The sequence below is a fragment of the Myxine glutinosa genome, chromosome 9 (genome assembly GCF_964187855.1).
Source record: "Myxine glutinosa chromosome 9, kmMyxGlut1.1, whole genome shotgun sequence".
Classification (NCBI taxonomy): domain Eukaryota; kingdom Metazoa; phylum Chordata; class Myxini; order Myxiniformes; family Myxinidae; genus Myxine; species Myxine glutinosa.
The window spans coordinates 146,036,193-146,059,344 of NC_136269.1; the positions used below are offsets into that span (position 1 = coordinate 146,036,193).

The window sequence follows — 23,152 nt, forward strand, 5'->3', positions numbered from 1 at the left end:
GGGGTGGGGGAGGGACAGAGTGGGGTGGGGGAGGGACAGAGTGGGGTGGGGGAGGGACAGAGTGGGGTGGGGGAGGGACAGAGTGGGGTGGGGGAGAGACCGAGTAGGGTGGGGGAGAGACAGAGTGGGATGGGGGAGGGACACAGATGGGTGGGATTGGAGAAAGGAGGGGGGGGATTGGAGCAGGGAGTGGGGGATTGGAGAAAAAAAGAGAGAAAGGAGTGGGGAGGTTAGCAAAGAGAATGTTACGTTATGTTATGCTTAATGACCAATCTGCCAAGGTGATACACCTTCTTGTAGAATCACACACCTACTTTACTCACCAAAATTTAAGCTAAATGGTTACCTCTCTCATATGTGACTCCCTATGTCTGTTGTATCTATTTACTCCCATTGGTTGTTATCTGCTTTAGTGGGTTTCAGAATGTAGTCCATTCAGGAAAGTACCACCTTTTTCTCAGATAACATTTTGAAGACAAAGTTGTGATGTGTTGTAGTTCTTATATCTTTGTTCCAAAGGCTTTTCACGATTGTCACCAAACCCTGGACAACCTCCAATTGTAGTGATAAATGTTGAGCTCTCTTGTCATTCCTTAAAAGTTATAAACCATTGTTTTAACAAATTTTATTGTGCAATAATAATTTGACAATATAAATGAAGCAGTATACCATAGAATAACCTTGATACATGCATCAAGCCAGAACCATGTTTACGTCTGAATCGGAGACGGGACCGATAAAGTGGAATCGGGAAGGGACGTTTTGAACGGAATCGACTTTGGTTAATGGGGTCCTCCTTTTGCCAAAGCCCAGTTTTGAACGCTGTAACTGAATTTGACGCTGTGGAGGCTGGCAGATCCAGATGAGAAGTGCAATCCTAGACGACCCTGCTGTCTATGAATCCTGTCAAATTTGGTTAAATTCTGGCTTGTCGTTTTTTTTTTTGTATGCAGAATCGAGGCTCGTGTAAGAGCTAACACATTGAACATGAAAACATGCACGGACACACAAAACATGCAATGAAGGGAGCGGGAGACAAGAGGGGGGGAGAGAGGTTAGCACACCAGCACAACAGCAGAAGGGAACAAGGACGTTGGTAGATCTGTGGAAGGGGGAGGGCTGGGGGAGGAGGGAGGGGTACACACATGGTTTAAGGCAAATGAACACTGTAGTCAGGTTCACTATGTTTTTTCGTTCAAAAATTTTGGAGATTAGCAAAACTATACATTTTTGGAATATTCAGAGCATGAGGAATCCAAAAATTAATGTTTGCATTTTTGCATAGTTGCGAAAATGACCCTCAGGACAGTGATGATCTGTAAAAGCATATTCCTGAACGGTATAGACCTAGTAGATCCTGTGTATAGGACTTATAGTTCAATCTGATACTAACAAGGCTGCTTTCTTGCTTTATAAACCCAAAGCTATAACTTCAAAGGACTTGCAATATCATGTATTATGTAATACAGTTATATCACAAATATAAAGACAATGGTTTTCAATTACCTTTGTTTGTTGCTTTTCTATAATCCTGAGCACTATTTTGAGGCCTTTATTGGATTTCTTGACCCAGAAAACATAGGATTAGCATATTTAATTAAGTTTCTAGGTTGACTAGAGGCCGAGATAGCACAAAATATGTATTTTATGGCGGCCATTTTGAAAATCCAAAATCTGTGTCTGTGCAAATGCCAACATTGATTTTCGGATTCTCCATGCTCTGATTATTCCAAAAATGCACAGGTTTGCAAATCTCCCAAAATTTTCAACGAAATCTATATTTGTTAACATAGTGAACCTGACTACTTCTAGGAATTTCAGGAAAGAAGTTGGGGATTTAAAGAGGCTCCAAGCGAGTTTCATTCGAATCTGGTGCTAAGTTTCAGGGGAGAAGATTTGGAAAAAATTATATCCAAATTCAGGACCTACTTCGAGGAGGCAGATCTGGCATGAGGAGCACAAGCCAAGAAGATCTACCTGTCCTGATGCATCCCGTCAGATTTGGTTTGAACTGGCCGGGGTAGTTTAGCAACAGAAGACATTTTAGTGAAAATGAAGGATTTGGGAGGGGGCACGTGAGCCCCTTGCCAGGGGAAATACAGCTATAGGGAGCACAACTTCAGGTTAAGGCATGGTCTTGATACTGCATTGCCAGTTTGGTCCGGAGTGCATAGGTTTCTGAGAAGTTTTCTTTGAATGAGATACCCAAATTAGGGGCAAACCCCACTTTTACCCCCTTAATGGGGAGATCCGGATGGGGAACACAGCCCCATGATATATTGCTGTCCTGATACATCATACAAATTTTGGTTCGGATCGGCCGGGTAGTTGTGGAGAAAATGTTGTAGTGAATATGAAGGATTCAGGGAGGGGGGCCCGTGGCCCACTTTTCAGGGAATATACGACCAGCAAGAGCATAACTTAAGGTTAGGGCATGGTCCTGATGCTTCATGGGAGTTTGGCCTTTTTATATCTGGCAGTTTCTGAGATTTTTGAATAAAATTATCAATATTTGGGGCAAAACCCCCCTTTTACCACCTTCATCGGGGGCGCAAACAGATGGGGAGCACAACCCCATGGGATCTTCATGTGCTGATGAATCGCATCAAATTTGGTCCATATCAGTTGGGTAGTTTGTGAGATGTTTTCGTCAAATGTTAATGGACGTACGTACGGACGGCCGGACACCGGGACCCACTCGGAGAAAGAATTTTTTTGGGAGAAATAACCGAACTAGGAGTAAAAGTACAAATCAGTGTATCGAAATAATAATCAAATCAAAATTACCTTGCCTATAACAGCATGTGGCACCTGTGTGTAGGGCCAACGATGCACGACTGTTAAAGACCAGATCGATTACCTGAATCATAGACTCAAAAACAAAGCAAACCTGAGGTTTTCTCCAACATGTTCCTCCAAATGAGCATCCAAAAGAGACTCCGAAGAAAAGGAGGCCAAACAGGATGGACAGATAACAGCACCAGACCAAAGACTCTATGGAAACACACAAAAGCATCACAATCTCAATTACATGACAACTTGCATGATATTATAGCAAGTGCGAAACATGACTGAAACACAAACATGTGCATGGTGACTGTCCAGAGACAACACGTAATTATTATCCCCATGCTTTTTGAAGAAAAAAAAAACCGGAGGATATTGTAATCGGTCGGCTGTCTGTCTGCCTATCCATCCATGAGATATTGCCAGGAAGTTTGTCTGCCCATCCATTGAGACATTGCCTCTTACGATGCCAGGATGTTTGTGCATGAGCCATTGTTCCAAAACTCACTCTTAGTCCGGGAGCCAGAGGCCTGAATTTTGGTGAACCTGGTTTTGTCGGATAAAGTTTTTTTCTTTGCTGTTTCTTGTAGCCTGGGAATAGATCATTAAGATTTAGGAGGGTGCCCAGTGAGATCCCTTGGGCAACTCAAGATATTAACCCCTTTATGTCCGATACGCCCAAATCCTGACAAACGGGAGTTCCCTTCGTTTCTTCACAAAGTATGTTTGTCAAAGGCTCTAACATGCTTGTTTTTATGATTATTCATGCAGAAGGGCATGTGCAAACCATTTTTAAACAACAGTTTAAGCAACACTTTTGATAATTAACCCTTTTCTGATCGATTTATGGTAGGACGCTTGGGTGGTGTAAGGCGTACACAAACAAAACAATGAGAATTTGATGGTTTGCCTAGGTCACTCCGGTTAATGAGATACTTCAGTTAGTTAGGAGTACAATAGGTGGCAGCACTTCATTGTTTTAACTTCCTGATGCAGGAAAACACACGTTTGCCATTCCTCTGTCTTAAGTTTTCACTCCAGCCAAGCTTCAGATCTTGGTTTTTGGCTGTCTCACAAGCCATAAATGTAAGTAAATGTACTATAGAACCAACTGATTAATGTCAAACTGTGGGTTGAGGTCTTGGTGAAGCCAGTATTGTTGATGATGTCATACATGAGCGCTGAACGCGAGGGTGACTGGCTTCTCCACCTAGAAAAGATGATGCCTTACTACTTCGCAGCCGGCCATGTACACTATGCCAGATATGGACTCTACTGCCTTCGTTCCATGGAGAAGCTTCCCCCTCATGTCCAAAGGCTTTTTCTCCAGCGGCAACATGTGACACGACACATTCGCGGAATATGGAACGGCTTGTGGAGCGACCAATTTATAGAATCAACGTTCATGAGATACGGTCATAGTGCCAGGGGGAATCATCGGAATAACCCTGAAGTCAGAAGCCTTGAAGATCTGGGCATTGAGCCACCACATCTGCTGTAAGATTGAGTCAGATATGAGGAAAATGGAAGAGGAGGAGACGAATACCACCACAGTTCAACTGTATCACAAGGAGGAGGCCAAGGCAAGGATAGAAGCAGATGCCAAGGACAGGGCTGGACTTCGAAAGAAACTCGACACATGCCTTCATCGATTGGATCCCAAGGCACATCCAGCGGGGAGTACTGTCAACATTATCAGCGGGAAGCTAGCTCCACCATCTGTCAATGTAGACAATGCCGTGAACATTGGAGAGGCAATGTTAGAAGATTTTGAGAAGACCTGGCCTGAGGGATTTTACAATACCATCCATCCCCAAGAAAGTGGTGACTCTGGCAGCAACAAGCAAATCTGTCCAAGTTGGTGACTCCAAAGTCTATGATCTGAATGCCATCTACTCAAGGGTCATCGCATTGTTATCGAGTGACCGCGATATTGACGTGAAGGATGTCCTTTATATGAGCTTGCACCTGTCCCAACCGCAATGTTCACGAAGGATGGAATGCGGATTTGTAAAGCCAGGTCCACACTCAAGAGGTTGCTCCAGGTTGAAGTCTCCAGGAGGAATGCCCGGTGATGCAAACGTCACTGTCATAGATGGATCAGCTTCTTTGGACCATCCATTGGCCAGCAGATGGCACAGTAGCCGATTTCATTGCGAATGTCAAGAAGCGGATAACTTCATACCTGACAGACAGTGACGCTCACCTCATCTTTGACAGGTACCATGAGTACAGCATAAAGTCCGTCACGTTGGATGGCAGGGAGACGGGGGGTTAGCAGGAAACATCATCTGCTCACGGACAATGAAGCTTCCAGCCCAGAAGGTTGTCTTGTCATCTGTTGAAAACAAGAAACAGCTTATCCGAATATTATGTGATGAACTGACTCAGGACAGGCTTTTCCATCTACGGAGCACGGAGAAACACAAGTTGGTTGTGACAGGGCGAGGACCCTTGTCCCATCAAAATCAAGAAGGAAGAAAGGAAGGAGCCGGCACGATCTAGAGACTCATCATGAAGAAGCCGATATCATCATTGTCCAACAAGTCTTGGGGTCGTGCTGGGAGAAGCTCATCAAGTCTCTGTGGTTTGTGATGACACGGATGTGTTCGTATTGCTACTTCATCATTACCAATTGGCAAGACTGGAAGTGCCACTGACCATGGAATCCGCAAGCAAGGACAAGGGCAATAGTGGACATCAAGTCAACACTGGCTAAGCATCAATAAATTATTGTAAAGAACCTTTTACCTGCCCATGCCATATCAGGCATGTGACACTGTAGCATGTTACTTTGGCATTGGAAAAGACTCTGTAATCAAAGCCCCTGAAAGCTGGATATGAAATATCGGCCATGAGGCAATGTGGACCGCACCGCTCCAACAAGTCATTAATCAAGCCACTGGCTTCATCTCAGCCTGTTATGGCATAGAGGACAGCATGGACATGTCACACACAAGGCTGCTTGTATGGGGGGGAAAAATGGAAAAGGTCATACGTCTGCACCAAACCTGGCTGCTCTTCCGCCAACGAGAGAAGCATTCATTGAAAACTAGCAGAAGTACCCGGCATTGCTCGGGCGGGGGAGGGGGAGGGGGAAGGGAAGGGGCAAGGGGAACGGGGGGGGAAGGGGAGGGAGAGGGGGGGGGAGGGGAAGGGGGGAGGGGGAGGGATAGGGGGGAGGGGGAGGGGGGAGGGGGGGAAGGGGAAAGGGGAGGGGGAAGGGGTAGGGGGGGAAAGGGGAGGAGGAGGGGAGGGGGAGGGGACGGGGGGTAGGGTGGAGGGGGAAGGGGATGGGGGAAGGGGAGGAGGAAGGGGTAGGGGGAAGGGGAAGGGGGGGAAGGGTAGGGGGAGGGGGGGAAAGGGAGGGGGAGGGGGAGAGGGGGAGGAGGGAAGGGGAGGGGAGGGGGAAGGGGAGGTGGGAGGGGAGGGAGGGGAGGGGGGAAGGGTAGAGGGGAGGGGGGGAGGGGCAAAGGGAGGGGGGAGGGGGAGGGGGGAGGAGGGGAAGGGGAGGGGATGGGGAGGGGGAAGGGGATGGGGAGGGGGAAGAGTAGGGGGGAGGGGGAGGGGAAGGGGAGGATGGAGGGGGGAGGGGGAGGGGGAAGGGGAGGGGAGGAAGGGGAGGGCCAGTCAACCATGACGTTGCAGTTCTCATGGTCGGAGAGAATCGCGACATCGTCCTGCATCTTCGCAACAACAGCACGAAGCGGATTTTGGAGACTCACCGATCCTGTGATGCTCTCCAGTACCGGCGTTGCCGGGCGGGGGAAGGGAGACCCGTACATTCCCAACACATACATTCGCCCTCTCAACTCAAGCTCACTCGGACAAAAGCCTCGCACAAATTACACCATGAAGGCCCAATGGCCATGTCTATGCCACAAATCAAGTACGTGAGCGAGTCGGGCGCACTGAATTGAAAATATATAGAACGCTCATACTCCGTGAAAAGTGAAGCCGCTGTGTCGCCATCTTGGTTAACACGACTCGACCAACTCGCTTCGCGGATCTCGTTTGTTTTGAACGTGTCCCAGATTTTAAAAGCCAGACAACTGTTAAAATGCCACTTTGTGTGCCAATAAACTGCTCCAATCGGTTACGGAAGGGTTGTGGAAAGACGTTTCACAGCTGTTTCAAAGACGTTTAATTCATATCGCACAAAATCGACACAAAACACGATCGTACAAAAGGTGAAAAAATGCAGTCGCTTTTCGCTCTGAATTACGTGCAAACGCGTGATGGAAATCACCATCGCCCAGCATCGAGTGCCAACCAAGATGGCGCCCGGTAGCTGCATCTCCACCTATGTGGTGTGAATGGCAATGGTCATTCTATATATTTTCAGTTCAATGGTCTGGCGGCGGGGATGGAACATCACGTGATCGCTCTGAGCGAATCAGCGAGCTGCTCTGGCACCGGCTGAGATTCCGTGTATAATGTTCCTCGCTGAAATGCGCTGAGGTAAATATGAATAAAAAATATGGATCTCGTCAAATATTTTTACGTAGGCCATGTCCTTCCCAGGCTCAATGGCCATGTCTATGCCAAATATCAAGCACGTGAGCCTCTCCGTTTAGGAGTCTATCGGTAACATTACACACACACAAACTGTGTTTTATATATATAGATGTGAAGAGGGCCCACTTTCAGGCAATTTTGTGGCGAACCCTCAATGTAAACCCTCCACCAGCTCTGAACCCAGAAGAATTTGGATGGAAGAAAGACACAATCAACAGGTCACTGAGCACAACCAATCTATCAGAAAATGCCAAACTTGCCCCAGACTACATTTTGGAAATGATCAGATGCGGCTGCAAAAGTGAACGTCTTTGTAACTCCAAGAGATGCAGTTGTCAGGTTAAAGGCTTAGCTTGCACAATGTTTTGTGCATGTTTCAGGATAGGATGCTCAAGACCTAAGTGGCCTGAACTAGGCCATTATCAAAATGCCAGTGTTTCTAATTCTGCCAAGTATTGTAGGACATGAAACAGCACAATACAATCTGTCAGTAGGTTTCAGAACTTGTCCTTGCTCGTTTCAGATTTTGGACAGGGACACGTTTTGGGCCACCCTGTAGTACATAAACATGATTTGATACATGTTTATTGTGGGTTGGTAGATAAGGGTTAAGAAGGGTTCAAATTTCCTCATAGTCACTGTGACATTATTCTGTAGATTTCTCTCTTCATTTACTCGTCTACAAAATGTCGATTTCTTAAAGCGTGTAATCAGAATTGTGGAAATTCACCGATTTGGAACAGCTAGAAAAGGGTTAATTGTTTCAAATTTGAATCATATTTGATTGTACATGAAGTACTGTGTGAATAAATATCAGAGACAGCAAATTTGATGCATTTGATGTGAGTATTCACCATGAAATTATGGGAAGTTCCCATTTTTTCATGATTTGGGCGCATAGGGCATGAAGGGGTTAATATCTTGAGTTGCCCAAGGGATCTCACCGGGCACCCTCCTGAATCTTATTGAGCTACCTCCAGGCTACAAGAAACAGCAGAGAAAAAAACTTTATCCGACAAAACCAGGTTTGACCCCACAGCTCCCGGACTATATTCGCTGAAGTATCTACCAGCCGAGCTTTTATGGGACATTTTACGAACAATGGGATTAATAAAGTGCGAGATCTTATGGAGATATCCTTGAAGCGATGGTTGTCTGCCAGCGCTGTTTCTGGAAAAATTGGCTTGCATTCAATTAGAATAGTGAGCAGGGTCATAAAGATTGTATCCCAGACTTTTTTTGATTTAAATATTGGGTGGAATGGGGTAAATAAAGAAGTACATTTTCGTTTAACCTTCCCTGAACTTTCAGTCACTGCCCAAGAACAACATGGTGTGTTTTTCTCTAACAGCGAAGAATCCAGTGTGTTCCACATCATGGGGAAAAGGGCAATGTATAGAATTTGTCTCGAGGCGTGCTTACCGGGCTGTGCAGCACCCTTAAGAAACCAGTGGAAAGAGCTTTTACCTGCAGGAGCTTTTCTCACTCCAAATTGGGATGAAATGTATCTAGGTGTCCTACTGTCAGACATAGAGGAGACCCTAAATTGGAGACTGGTCCAATGGTCCATCACGCCCTGGCCACACAGGTGTTAGTTCAGAAGTTTAACCCTGCTGTGTCTAATTTATGTCCTTTTTGTGGTCGTGTAAAGTATTTGTATCATGCATTTATTGAGTGCAAGAGATAGTCATCTCTGTTTCTGTATCTGAGTCGAATCTTTTGTAAATTTAAAATGTTTTTTTCTGTTACAATCTTTATTTATGGACTTGCATGCAATACGAGGAAAAACTGATTTTACTTTTGAATTTTTTGCTTGGAATCGCTGAGCTTGCACTTTATAAAATTCTTGTTCGGACAAGAAGGGGGGTGATAATATTGCCGACATGGCGAATGTACGCTCTCGATGTGAGGGTTTCAAGGGGTTAACCCGGAAGCACGCATTTGTGTGCGTTCCTCCCGACGGAGTTCCTGTAGAGGACATTATTCTCGCAGTTGGGAATATTATTGGTGAGGAAAATATTCGTGCTGCATCACATATGAATCAGAAAGTAGTTGTTTTCGTTTCAGACGATGAACTCGTCCATGACGTTGTAAGTGCCGGAATAAGCACAGAAAGTGGTCATTTTATGATTGTGTCACCGATGCTGACTCCCGCGACGAGAGTTGTTGTCTCAAACGCACCTCCGTTTATTTCCAATAACAAGATTATGACCGTGTTATCACGTTATGGTAAAATGGTGTCCAGAATCTCTACAATACCTCTTGGTTGTCGGAATGAACGTGTTAAACACGTCATGAGTTTCCGAAGGCAGGTTTACATAGTCCTACCAGACCGTGGGGACGATGAGGGCCTCAATAGGTCATTAAAAATAAACTTCGAGGACGTAAATTACCAGCTGTATGCATCGTCCGCCACCTTAACGCGTTTTCAGTGCGGAGCCTTCGGACATTTAAAACGGTTTTGTCCCAAAGCCTCGTGTGCCAGGTGTGGCAAAAAAGGTCACACTGATGTGGTGTGTAAGGAGGAGGTTACCGTAACTCTACGAATTAACATTCCCATTGGGAAGGAGGTTAACGTGACTACACCATTTAATGTTTCCAATGAAGAGGAGGTTACCGTTACTCCACAAATTAACATTCTCAGCGAGGAGGAGGTTACCAGCACTCCACAAATTGAGTGACTGTGAGTCAGTGAATGATATACCATCGATCCAACCACATGAAAGTGACCAAATTATGGTCCAACAGAATTATGCCTATTTAGCAAATGAGGTTGAAAACACAAATCCACAGGAGTGTGGAAACAATGATTTAAATCTATTTGAGGAAATTAGGAGTCAGTCTGCCGATGTTTCCGAAACCCAACACTCCGGGGACCCCCGAGAAGTTGGCATACTTGTTCATAAAACAGGAATGGCTGAGGGTATTGACCCAGACCCCAGTGGGGCAATTTCTGATTTATCAGAATCAGAAGAGGAGGTGGATGTGACTGTTTTATCACAATCAATGGAAGATCAGCCCCAAGTCCCTCCTCATCTTGTTCTCCCGTTTCTCAATGAAACGTACAGACAACGGAATGTTGTCATATTTGATCATTTCCCCGACTTGGCTTCATTTATTCAGGCTGCAAAACTGGTCCTAAAAAAATCTGAGGAACAAAACCTCACAAAATCACAGTTTCATCGACTAAAGAAAATAATAACAAAGGCAAAGTCTGAGTATTCTCAGCATCAGACAAAATTCACAAACAAATATGAAGACACTCACTCTTGCAACTCTTAATATAAATGGTGGTGGGGCGAGTAACTTCCGCCAGATCCAAGTAAATAGTTTGTTCTAACAGAAACAAGTTGATGTGATCTTACTGCAGGAAACTCATATCATTGAGAAGGTTGAACATGACTGGAGCACTGGAGCAGCATTTTTAAAGGTAAATGCTTCTTCAGTAACATGTCGTCTGTATCTGCTGGAGTTGGGTTCTTGTTAAAACCAGGACTTGTATCTGACTCTTGCCTCTTTCAGGAGGTGATAAAGGGCCGGTTTGCTTCCCTGGAACTGGTGATTAATAACCTAAAATTTATTATTTTTAATGTATATGCACCAAGTGAAAGTACTGACCGTAAAACTTTCTTTACTGTCGTGGTAAACCAATTAAAATTGTTTGACCTCAATCAGTGCATATGCATGGGGGGTGATTTAAATTGTACGTTTGAGCCCAAATTGGACAGGAACTCATCAGAACCACATCCCGAAGCCCATGGTGACCTCTCCCATTTCCTTTCCGGTTTTCTTGATGTATGGCGCTTGATACACCCAATTGACCAACAGTACACATGGTGTCGATGCTCCAATGGTCAAGTGTCCTTAGCGAGGCTTGACCGACGGTACATCACCCTACGTTTTAGGAATATGATAGCCACCACATGGTCACTATGGGCCTATCCTTTCCTCAGTTTAAGCACACCAGTGCCTATTGGAAATTTAACACGAGGATTTTGGATGAAGCCTGTTTTAAGGAAGCCTTTCGCAATCTATGGATAGCAGTAGTTGAAAAAAAGCCCCGTTTTGCTTCCATTAACCTGTGTTGGGACAATATGAAAACCCATATAAGGCTGTTTTGTCAACAGTTTAATTCATTTGTCACTCATGAAAGTCGAGTCACACTGGCTCGGTTAGAAACTGAAATTCTAAAACTGGAGAACAAACTGGCGAAACAAGAGGATGAGGCAAACTATAAGTTACTCCTTGAAAGAATGACCCAACTTAGAGAACTATTGCAGGAATAAGCTGCAGGATTATTATTTAGATTAAGAATAAAAAATATTAAAGTATCAGATACCCCTAGCAAATCCTTTTTCCACATTCAATCCGAAACGAAGCCAGCTCGGCTTATCTTATCAGTTATGGATCCCAGTGAAAATGTAATTGCAAATTCTGATGGGGTAAAAAATACTATTAGAAAGTACTATTCAGAACTGTTTGCAAAAAAAGATGTTTATGAGGACAAGATGAAACTCTTTACCTCCCATCTCCCATCCCTGACTGAGACTCAACGGCTGGAGCTGGATGTGCCGTTAACCCTTCCTGAATTAGAATGTGCTCTGGTTGAAATGGAATCTGGAAAAGCTCCAGGAATTGATGGCCTACCAGTTGAGTTTTACATGAAATTTTGGGACCTTTTAGGTCCAGAACTCTTAAATGTCATCCAAGAATCCCTGCAAACTGGTGCAATGCCATTAAGTCTAAGGAGAGCAGAGGTGGAGTCTTCTCCCAAAGTCAGGAGATCTCTGGTAGATGGAGAATTGCAGACCAGTTTCAGTATTGTGCACCGACTACATACTGTTTTCAAATGCGATGGCAAATCGTCTGAAGAAAGTCATTGGTGACCTGGTCCTACCCGAACAGACTTTCTGCATCCCCAGTCGATCCATTTATGACAACATTTTTAACTCAACTGGACTACCGTCCAGTTGAGTTCATCACATACTGAACCCTCCAGCGTCCGTCGTCTGTCGTCATCGTCGTCGTCGTCTGTCGTCCGTTAACTTTTCAACGTTAACACTCCAGCGTCCACAAATATCAACCAATTCTGATCAAACTTGACATGCAGCATCCTTACCCCCAAGGACCAGGTTGGTATTACATTTCAGCCCGATCCGTTGAAAAATGGCGGACTTAGGCGACCATTTTGTTTTTGGTCATGAAAACGACGTTAACACTCCAGCGTCCACAAATATTAACAGATTTTGTCCAGTCAGTTCAGTTGAGTTCTGCTTCCCTGGAAGCTCTAGTTTAAGTTCGGGATTTAATGGACACTCACCACGATCAAAATGAGTTTGGAATATTTTTCTAGACCTTGAAAAAGCATTTGATAGCATTGATCATGTTTTTTGTGGCATGTTCTGGAAGCATGTGGCTTTGGGGTTAATTTCAGAGCCTTCATATCTCTATTGTACACTGACATCTCTAGTGTAATTAAGGTAAACAATGAATTCGTTTCCCCCATACAGGTTCAGAGAGGGGTACGGCAGGGTTGCCCAGTCTCAGGATTGCTCTTTGAATTAGCAATGGAACCATTACTTTGTATGCTCAGGGAGACTATCTCTGGCCCGACGTGTTTCACAAGGAGTCCACCATTGACTATATCAGCGTACGCAGATGATGTGCGCGTCATAATCAAAAACAACCAAGATATTGATGCTCTTGTTAAAGCTTTGAGAACCTTTTTCCAGGCTTCTTCCCTGAAAGTTAATTGGAGGAAAAGCAAAGCTATATGGGTGACTTACCTTAATAGTTGCCTCCCTGTCTCGACACATCTACCTCCTCTTCCGGAAAACTTAGAATGGAAGGCAGATGGTATCGACTACCTTGGTGTGTCCCTTGGTTCCACACAATTTATGAAAAAGAATTGAGAAGGCTTGATTGTAGAAATGGAGAGGAGACTGAACCTGTGGAGAAGAGCCCTACCGCACCTTTCATTTAAGGGCCGTGTCTTAGTTGCCAATAACTTGGTTGCTGCAACTTTATGGCATCAATTTATTTGCCGACAACCACGGGAAGTGCTGCTGAGAATGATCTCGGCCAGACTTGTGGACTTTTTTGGGGGAGGCCATCATTGGCTGCGGCCAAACGTAATATGCCATACTTCATCTGAAGGAGGCCAAGGCCTTGTTCACGTGAAATCCCGCCTCATGGCCTTTCGCTTGTGCTCCATTCAGCGCCTTCTATATGTTGAGCACCTGCCAAACCACCCATTTGCCTGTCATATTTTACAACAGGTGGGCAGACTCGGCTATGGTCGTGAAGTATTCCTGACCCACCTCAAGTATGTGGATACATCAACGCTCCCTATATTCTACCACAGTCTTCTCAATGCCTGGAAAGGTCTTTCCGTGAGTCGCAAAGTGGACACATACTCCCCAGGGATGTCGAATTTGAACCTCTGTTTTTCAATCCTCTCTTCCCTGATGTATTCAAGAGCCGTGATTTGTGCCAACGCTTCATTGATGCAGGCATAAACAAAGTATGGCACCTACGGCCAAACTCCGGTGTCGGGTGGAAGACTCTGAAGGAAATTTCAAATACGACAGGAATTTGGTTGAAGAGGACAATCGGCTTAATAATGAGGAAAGTCAACCAAAAAGGTCATCAGCTACGGTAATTATGGACTCAGAATACACAAGGACATCCTGATGGGTCATATTTCCCGAAACTGATTTTTGATTGCTCCCCCAGAAAACTACCACCTGTTAGCACAGGGACAAATGAAGTACAAGCTGCAAGCAGCAAGAGCCTGTATAAGTGTTGCGTGTCCCTAATTCTCGGTGTTTTCCATAGAGTGCAGGCTTGCGATTCTAGGATCCTGAGTTCGAATCCCGGTCGATCGCTGAATTAACGCCAAGGGGGTTGGCTCAGCCTGTCATCCTTCCGAGGTCGGCAAGTTGAGTACCAGCTTGCTGGGATGAATGATCCCGGTGTGTACCCGGGTTTCGAATAGGTACACTGTATCTCTGCGCATAATAAGAGGCGACTAAGGGTTGGTGTCAGGAAGGGCATCCGGCCATAAAAACATTGCCTCAAACAGGTAACCATGATTGTCATGGGGCCCGCAAGGCTAACCCCCACTCTAGCGGGGAAAATGGCCTTAAAACGATCATTCATTCATATTCATTCATATATACACATACATCGTTTGAAGTTTGTGCACTTTTTGCAGAGTAAGGCCTTCATGACAGCATTTTACACAGACCCCTCATCGTGCCTCCCGTGCTATCTTCTCACACCCCCCATCAGTGTCGCCCTTCCCCCCCCTCCACCCCCCAGTTTAAAAACCACTGCCCTGGAGGCATGCACACCCGCCTCCACACCCTCTAGCATGGGGCCCAGGCCAACTATAAACAGTCATCCTGGTGTTTAACAGGCAGGGTGATTGTGTGTGTGCCGTCCCTTGGATGGACATTAAGCTGGGCTTCCTGTCTACTGCCATTAGTTCTTTAGTTGGTGTCTTTCAGATTAGTTTGTGTCTTTCTTGGAGTTGACGAAAGAAGATAAAGCGTTGGGGCTAGATAAACATAGAGAGCATTACATAAACATAAAACATAAAACAAACAGAGTATTGAAGGAGATGGCAGAACAGATAGGAATGATATTAACATAGAGAGCATTACGTCATGCTGATCTGCTCTGTCAACCTGAGTCCATGTCATTGATGAGTTATATGCCTATCTTTGCTGTACAATGTGACAGCCATTCTTCACAAGAACGGCCACATCACTGATCCACACAGACTTCAACAAGTTGTAGGCATCCAACGTTTTCCATGTCTTAATGTATTTCACCAAATCTGGATATAGAATGTTTGGAAACTTTGTCTCGCTTCTGGACCTTGCTGTATTGGGCAATTCATGTGTTGATACGCGTCTGTGTTGTCCATAACCTGCATTGTTATAATATCGCTCCCTCAATGAAGTGTCCAACGTATTGACATGTCCACGCTTCGGGACAAGCTTTGACCTCAATTATCTGCCAGGAAAACACACAAAGCACAATAACTCAACCAACCGTGAGTGTATTTATTTGTTTTTTTCTTTTAACTGTTGCGGAGCTAAGCTCCACCTAGGATGGACTGAGGTTCTGGAGAGGCGCTCCCGTGCACTCCGGCAGCAGTACACCCCTGCCTAACAGTATATGAACAGGATTGTGTGTTTTATCCTTCCATTTAAGTCATAAATTATTGTTCACAGAAAAGTTACGGGGTGAGGCTGACTACCCCATCCAAACATATCGGGCTCAAAGTATGTGAAACCTCTAACTTCCACTGTGGTGACCAAATACAATTTGGGGTCTTCAGATACTTTGTCTAAACCATGAACTGGTGTGAGCACCTCTATGCGACGTGCTCTTAAACAAGCAGCCTGTTACTATTTCTGAACTTAACTCAATAACTTGCTCTGACAACTTTTTCTTACCTCCTTGGTAAAGAAGACAGTTAATAATAAAGAAAGTCTTAATTACTCACCATCTCCCGTAGCCTTTTCCCTGGACTGGAATCGTCGGTTTCGCTGTCAATGCTGTGCCTTTTACGGGTTGGTCCACGCCGGGGGCGACAACCGTGCACGGAAATTGGAGCTTGTGGTTCCACAACAGTCGATCTGGGCCACAGGTTTCGTCTGTCAGCTCTTACAGGTATTTCAGCATCAGCAACGTCCTGCAAAAATGAAGAGTGTGTGAATGAACTTTGACTTGAAGACAGAGATGGAGATAAGGATAAAGAGAAAAATGAGGATAATGTACAAGAAGAAAAGCGGGATGATAATGAGGAGATGCCACAAATGAAAGTAAAGATATCAAACCTCTGGGCTGACGCTCCCATCTCCATTCTCCAAAGATAATGGTGTCCGATGCAGCTTCGAAGACATAATGGAAACACCATCTTTCTCATGGATTTTCAAATGCCTGAGAATATCATGAATGGCCAAAGTACAAAGAAAGACTAAGAGCTATCCGGTGACCGGTGGCTGAGCAGATGAAAGAAAGAATGTGTGATGAAGGAAGACAGGATATCGATGGAGGAAATTATGAAGGAAGACAGTTCAACAATGCGAGTGGTTAAGCAGGCAACTACAGAAGTGAAAGAGAGATGAGCAATGAAAAAAGGGATGAATATCAGAAAAGGAGTTCGCAATCCATTAGCACAGTTAGCGTTTCGGGAGAGCAAAAGTAAGGAGACCTCTGCATGTTGCCGCTGGTGGTGAAGGTTTGTCCACAGACTCTGCACCTGTGGGGCCGTTCTCCCGAGTGCACTAACATGTGGCGATCCAAGGAGCTGGCTGAACTTAGAAACTTTCCACAAATTCCGCAAACATTCCCGTCTGCAGGATTACCACTGCCATTGTGCTGGACACAACAGCAGGATTCAGTCAGTGTGTTGGAATGAATTGCACTTTACACTCTTCATATTCGTTTTTACTCAAAATTCGTTAGGAACCTCCTGGATAAGTAACACTCGCTCTTTTCTTACTCCATAACTTATTACTTTCAAATTTTCAACCTCAGCATCACCTGACCATTTCCAGCAATTGTCTCACCTGTCGGACATGGGTGGTAAGCTGACGAGGGGTTGAGCAGAGCTGATCACACAGTGGACAACTATACATTTCAGCATCCTGTGGAAAATGCACACGGAACGTGACACCCACATTCCAAAAATTAAATCATACTCCCCAAGGATTTCATCTTCATCTGCCATCCTCCCAAGCCCCAATCAGTAAAAATTACACCTGCGACCAAAAACTCACCTGATGTCTATCGCAGCTACCGTCCATCGATTCAACCTCCGAACCTGTAAGCGATTCACAGTCTTCGCCACCTTTTCCCTCACGATCACCAACCTCAGTGATATCAGCGACATCCAAAACGTCTGTTACATGCGTAGCTTTCATGGTGTCTTCACTGAGCCAAAGGCCAACATCCGGTTCTGTTCCAAAATCGTTACATTCTGTGTGAGAAAATATGATTGGACAACATTCATATCTGGAGAAAGTGTGAGCCAGCTCACGCAAACATCCAACCATCAATCCAACAAAGGAAGGAAAATCTAAACGCAAGACTGCAATCTTCAGTATCATGTTCATAAGATGCAAAAAGCTTGGTCTCGGCAAACCCTTTACATCTGGATCTTCGGGGGTCTCACCATGGTCACGTGCAGGAGCAACATCGGAGGTTGTGACTTGCTCGTGCGACCCAATGGCTGAGAGAATTGTAGTTCCTTCTTCAGATGTCTCACCATCTGCTGGGCAATTATGAGAAAAAGTGAGAAGGATTGTGAAAAAGAGGAACAAAAAAGAGTAACTAATGAGTTTACTCATTACTTAAATTACTTTACTTTAAATTTTATTTATTAAAATTTTTATCTATTAAAATTTATCTATTAAAAAATTTAAATTACTTACTTAAATGAGACATTACTTAAAAATAAGTAATGAGTATGACATGGACATGGAATGATTTAAACAGAGAAATGGATGTTTGAGCCACAAACATTGATGACCCCTCCTAGTATTCAGCACGAAAATGATGGGAATGTGTAGCGATGTCGGAAACGATGTCGATGCATTGCTTTTGTGTATTTCTGTACAATTGCAGATTGCCGAGGTCACTCCAATCCTGTTTTGTGTTATTCAGATGCAACATTAGAATACATCCAGTAAAAGCGTAGCGAGGAACACAAAATTGGTTTCCCCTAAACACAAAATACACTCGACGGGATACTTAAGAGACAATGCCATAAGATAAAAGGTAAATTCACATGCAAGAAGCAAACATGTATGATTCAAAGGGCAGAAAAGTGAGACAATTCACAAGAAACAGGAAGTGAAGTGTAAGAACAAAGCAACTGCCTCAGCACGCTAGCACAGAGCAAATTATTCCAAGGAGAGTGTACTCTCATATAATCTGTACTCTGTCATTGTGTACTCTAAAATAATCTGTCATTATAAGAGTGTACTCTTATAATGGAAAGTGGAGTACATTTTGCATGTCGTGTTTCAAGATGGAGAAGCAAAGCAGAAGAAGGGGAAAAGAGAGAACACATGGAAAGCAGAAAGAGTGAATGTAAGGGAGAGAATGAAAGAAACAGAAAGTCTGAATTCCTGGAAAGGGAAGGATGAATATTGGGATTGAGAAGATCGCAAATGCCAGGTAGACAAGGGAATGAGCAGCGGCGAGGAAGAATAAACCATTACCGGACAGGGCTCAGTTGCTGAAACTAATACGGGAAAGAAGGCGGAAGGATGCTGTTCATTCCCATCGGACAACAACATGGAATCCATATGGATTACCCTCAATCTTACCCAACTTCACAACTACTCATAGGAGTATGCGACAGACCTGAACTTGTAGGTAGACAATATACTGAGAAAGTGTGCCACACCTATTGGACAAGAATGATATCGAGGATGCAATAATTGTAAAGATGGCAGATTTTAATTTTTGAGACTTTACCGACCCAGCTATTTTGGGCAGCGAGTCAAGTGTCTGAACCCTTCCTTAGTTGTGTGAAGGTCAATTTTTAATAACAACACCTTGGCAAACCAACAAGATATAATGCATACATTTTACTTCTTCGTTCTGGTGTTGGGCTAGTGTTGGGCTAGTGTTGGTGTTGGGCTAGCGGCTAGGGTGCCGGCTTAGGATCCTAGGATCCTGGGTTCGAATCCCGGTCGATCGCTGAATTAACGCCAGGGGGGTTGACTCAGCCTGTCATCCTTCCGAGGTCGGCTAATTGAGTACCAGTTCACTGGTAATTCCCTGTTTGTCGTTAAAGGCGGCAAAAAGGGTTGGCGTCAGGAAGGGCATCCGGCCGTAAAACATCGCTTCAAAAAGGGGACCAAAAAACAACAACAACCACGGTTCCCGAAAAAGGCCAACCCCCGCTTTGCGGGGAAAAATAGCCTCTAAAGGTGGCTTTTTTTTTTTTTTTTTTTTACTTCTTCGTTCATATGCATCACTGGTTGAGGGCACGCGTGTGCCGCTGATGCAGTTCCCTCTACTGGTTGGGGCAGGAAATTGGGATTTGTTCAGGGTGCCGACGATAGTTTTCCTACTCTTTGCAAAGGACACCGTGGGATATTTCATATCCACCAACGAATACTGGCAGATGGCACGCCCAGTTTAACATCCAAGCACACACTTTGATGAATCACACTGCCTGTGAAACAAACACCAGGATGACAATTTTTAGCTGGGTCGGGATTCAAACCCAGGCTAGACAGCTCAGAGGAGAGAGTGTGCGTACCTGTAGGCGTTCCTTTCAGCCCAATGCATAAATATCCTTCTGCCAAGGAATTCTTCAATTGCACATCTTGTTATATAATAGGCAATAGCTTTGGAAGTATTGACCACCGAATAATACAAACTATCGTTCACCTTTTTATCCTGTCTTTGCAGAGATTGAGACATAAAGTATACCTAAAATGTACTAGAAGGGGGGATAGGATTGAGGTAAGACAGTGAGGAAAGATTGAGGTAAACTACATCAAGGTAAGACAAAGGGCCATCAACTGGTCGAGATCATTTGATGAAAGAATAATGGATGAAATCAACAGGATGTTACTGAGGTATGCTGAACACCATGCGAAGCATGAAGATTACATTACAGGTGTTAACCCTTCAGAGCAGAATTAATCTACACTAGCCTTCGCCAACAAGATTAATTTTTTATTCATATTAGGAAAATGCAAGTACTTGTGTACAGCTGTTAGGCTTTAAAACAAATCGCCTGACCGTTGTCAGGTACAAGTACCTGACAATGGTCATGCTTTAAACAAAACTACAGACTTGGCATTTAATATGTAATTTTTTTTTTTTCTTGACTTGGGTTTACTTTCTGAACTCAGTATATCAATCTGGTGAGTTTCTTTTACCCTTCGGTGATGTCTTTGTTGAAGGAACCATGTCACAGATTGTCTTTCGCATCAAGAAATCAATAACAGGTTTATATCACAGGTGGCGTGACAAAATGTAAGGACATCTACATTTGACGAATGGCTTCACAATCGGGTATATAAGGGTTGTTGCGTTCTGTATTAGTGGAAAACAACTGCTGCACGTCTACAAAGGTTATTGCCGCTTCCTCTGGAGATGGTCCGTCAACTTGACAATGCTGTTTGTCATGGAGCGGTGGCTTTACGAAATTCTGGCATGAAACAGCGTGCTATTGCTCGGCAGTATGGCATCACTCAAGGTCAGGTGTCAAAGATCCTGAAACGAAATGCTCAGAGGGGTGTCCCTACTCCAATACCGAGGCCAGGACGTCCATGCAGAACCACAAGGAGAGATGATCGCCAGCTGCACCGGTTAGTCTGCAATGGCCGTACCAAGTCAGCTAATCGGCTTAGGGCTGAGTGGCAGCAACTGACAAATGTGCCTGTATCCAGAAGGCTAGTCAACCAACGACTGGTTCACGCAGGCTATCGTGCCAGGCATCCCCTGAGAAAGCCACGCCTGACCAGACAACACAGCCAGCGCCGATTGCAGTGGGCCAGAGAGCACCGTCCATGGCAGCCAGGAAACTGGAATCACGTGACCTTCAATGACGAGTCTAGATTTCTGGTCTATCGTCAAGATGGCCGCGTCCGAGTGTGCAGACAAGTGCATGAAGCCCACAACGAGATTGTATAGTGCCCAGAGTCCAAGCTGGAGGTGGTGGGGTGACCGTTTGGGCTGCTTTTCATGCAGGGGGCAAAACTGACCTGGTTGTTCTGAATGGAAACCTGAACCAGTTCAAGTACAGGGTCATTCTGGAAGAAACATTGCTTCCATTTGCTCGTGCAGCCTTTCGAAGAAACTTTGTCTTCCAAGATGACAATGCACGGCCTCATCGTGCTCGCATGATCCAACACTTTCTTGCTGACCGTGGTGTCGAGCATATGGAGTGGTCTGCCATGTCTCCGGATATGAATCCGATAGAGAACTTGTGGGCAGAATTAACGCGTCAAATCGACAACTTGGACCAGCAGCCTACCTCTGTGCGTGAATTTCAGCAGGCTATTGTCACTGCATGGCAAGCGATTCCTGTCCAAACCTTGGCAAATCTCGTGAACAGCATGCCTCAACATGTACGTGCTCTCCTGAATGCTCGTGGGGGTTACACGAAGTACTGAACTGTAATTTTACTGTCGGTAATCCCAGTCGTAATTTAACTTTTGTTTTTGTTGAAATTTATTTTGGCTAATGTGCAAAATAAAGAGATACTTCTGGAAAACGTACAGAAGTTTAACACAGTACTGTCCATGAATTGAGTTCGATATCAGTTTCCATCACTTTCAAGGATCAATTTATTTGCTTCGAAATGTCAATTGTGGTTTTAGCCGCGTCGCAAGACGCTGGCCATAGAGTGCCCTCTGCTGTTGTTGTTGTTGTTCTTCTTCTTCTTGTTCTTCTTGTTCTTGCAGAGAAGACAAAACCTCAAAGCTCCACCCATTCTGGGAACCATAGCTCCACCCATTGTGGGAGAGGCTTCATATAAACAAATATCAACCATTTTATTAACTCGCATAGCTTTGAGGCCTGTTTTGTAGGCCCGTGGTGTCTTCCTCTCTCACGCAGTTTTATTTCAAATCAAATTCGATATATCATTTCATTTTTCACAGTCGCTAACATAGTTTTAGACTCGGTTGAAAAAAAACGGGAAGAAAATCCGATGGAAGTTGCCCTTTATAGAACGAAATGAATTCTCAAAGGCCTGTAACTTCAAGTCCATTGAGATTTTTTTTTTTTTAAATCGCGGCATGGTCAGTCATACACCGCCCGAAATAAGAGACGGGAAAATGCCGAGATATATATATTTTGTTTAAATCGCGGCATGGTCAGTCATACACCGCCTGAAATAACAGACGGGAAAATGCCGAGATATATTAAAAATTCGTCCATTTGATGACAATCGTCACGATGAAATATTTAATTTATACGTCGTCACAATAATGTGGAGAGAGGAGCATAGCTTCGTTCACATGTCGCTACACACGAGAAATTGCCGAGATATATATTTTTTAAATCGCGGCATGGTCAGTCATACACCACCTGAAATAACAGACGGGAAAATGCCGAGATATATTAAAAATTCGTCGCCACACACGGGAAATTGCCGAGATATATTTTCACTTTGCACAAAAATAACATCAAGTAATCGAATCAATAGGAATGTCCTGTGCCTATAACATCGATGTTATAGGCACAGCTGCATCTAGGCATTGTGTAACATCGACGCGGCTTTTGTTTTAATTAAAACTTTTTGTACTTGTTTGTTTCTTTTAAAGGTCACATTAACAAAATCTAGAATAATTTCAACATAATTCCAATGAACTTTTGGTTCTAAGTCATCTTGAAAAGTACACCCCCACAAAAAAAATATTCCATATCAAATGCCAAGTCTGTATATAAAACGAATTAATGAGTGTGTTTCTTCACCAAACAGATGTTTCTATTTAATTATGTTGAAAAAAAAAACTTCACCAAACAGAAGATGATTCGAATTAATTATGTTTAAAAAACACTTCACCAAACAGAAGATGATTCTATTAAGTTATGTTTAAAAAACAACTTCACCAAACAGATGATTCTATTTAATTATGTTTAAGAAACTACACCAAACAGATGTTTCTATTTAATTATGCTTTAAAAAAAAACTTCACCAAACAGATGATGATTCTATTTAATTATGTTTAAAAAACAGCACCAAACAGATGTTTCTATTTAATTATGTTTAAAAAACACTTCACTAAACAGATGTTTCTATTTAATTATGTTTAAAAAACACTTCACCAAACAGATGATTCTTTTTAATTAT

General features: G+C 44.0%; 1 protein-coding gene across 1 annotated transcript in view; it reads right to left on the reverse strand.

The window, feature by feature from the left end:
* Positions 1–23,152, reverse strand: part of LOC137434822 (uncharacterized) — a 95,892-nt gene that overhangs the window by 23,656 nt on the left and 49,084 nt on the right. The window contains exons 2-8 of the mRNA XM_068127949.2: positions 17,498–17,593; positions 17,103–17,302; positions 16,893–16,970; positions 16,535–16,701; positions 16,158–16,260; positions 15,824–16,012; positions 2,891–2,994 (exon numbers count right to left, since the gene is read on the reverse strand). Coding sequence (XP_067984050.2) covers positions 2,891–2,994; positions 15,824–16,012; positions 16,158–16,260; positions 16,535–16,701; positions 16,893–16,970; positions 17,103–17,302; positions 17,498–17,593 — 937 coding nt within the window. The remainder of the gene's footprint in view (positions 1–2,890; positions 2,995–15,823; positions 16,013–16,157; positions 16,261–16,534; positions 16,702–16,892; positions 16,971–17,102; positions 17,303–17,497; positions 17,594–23,152) is intronic.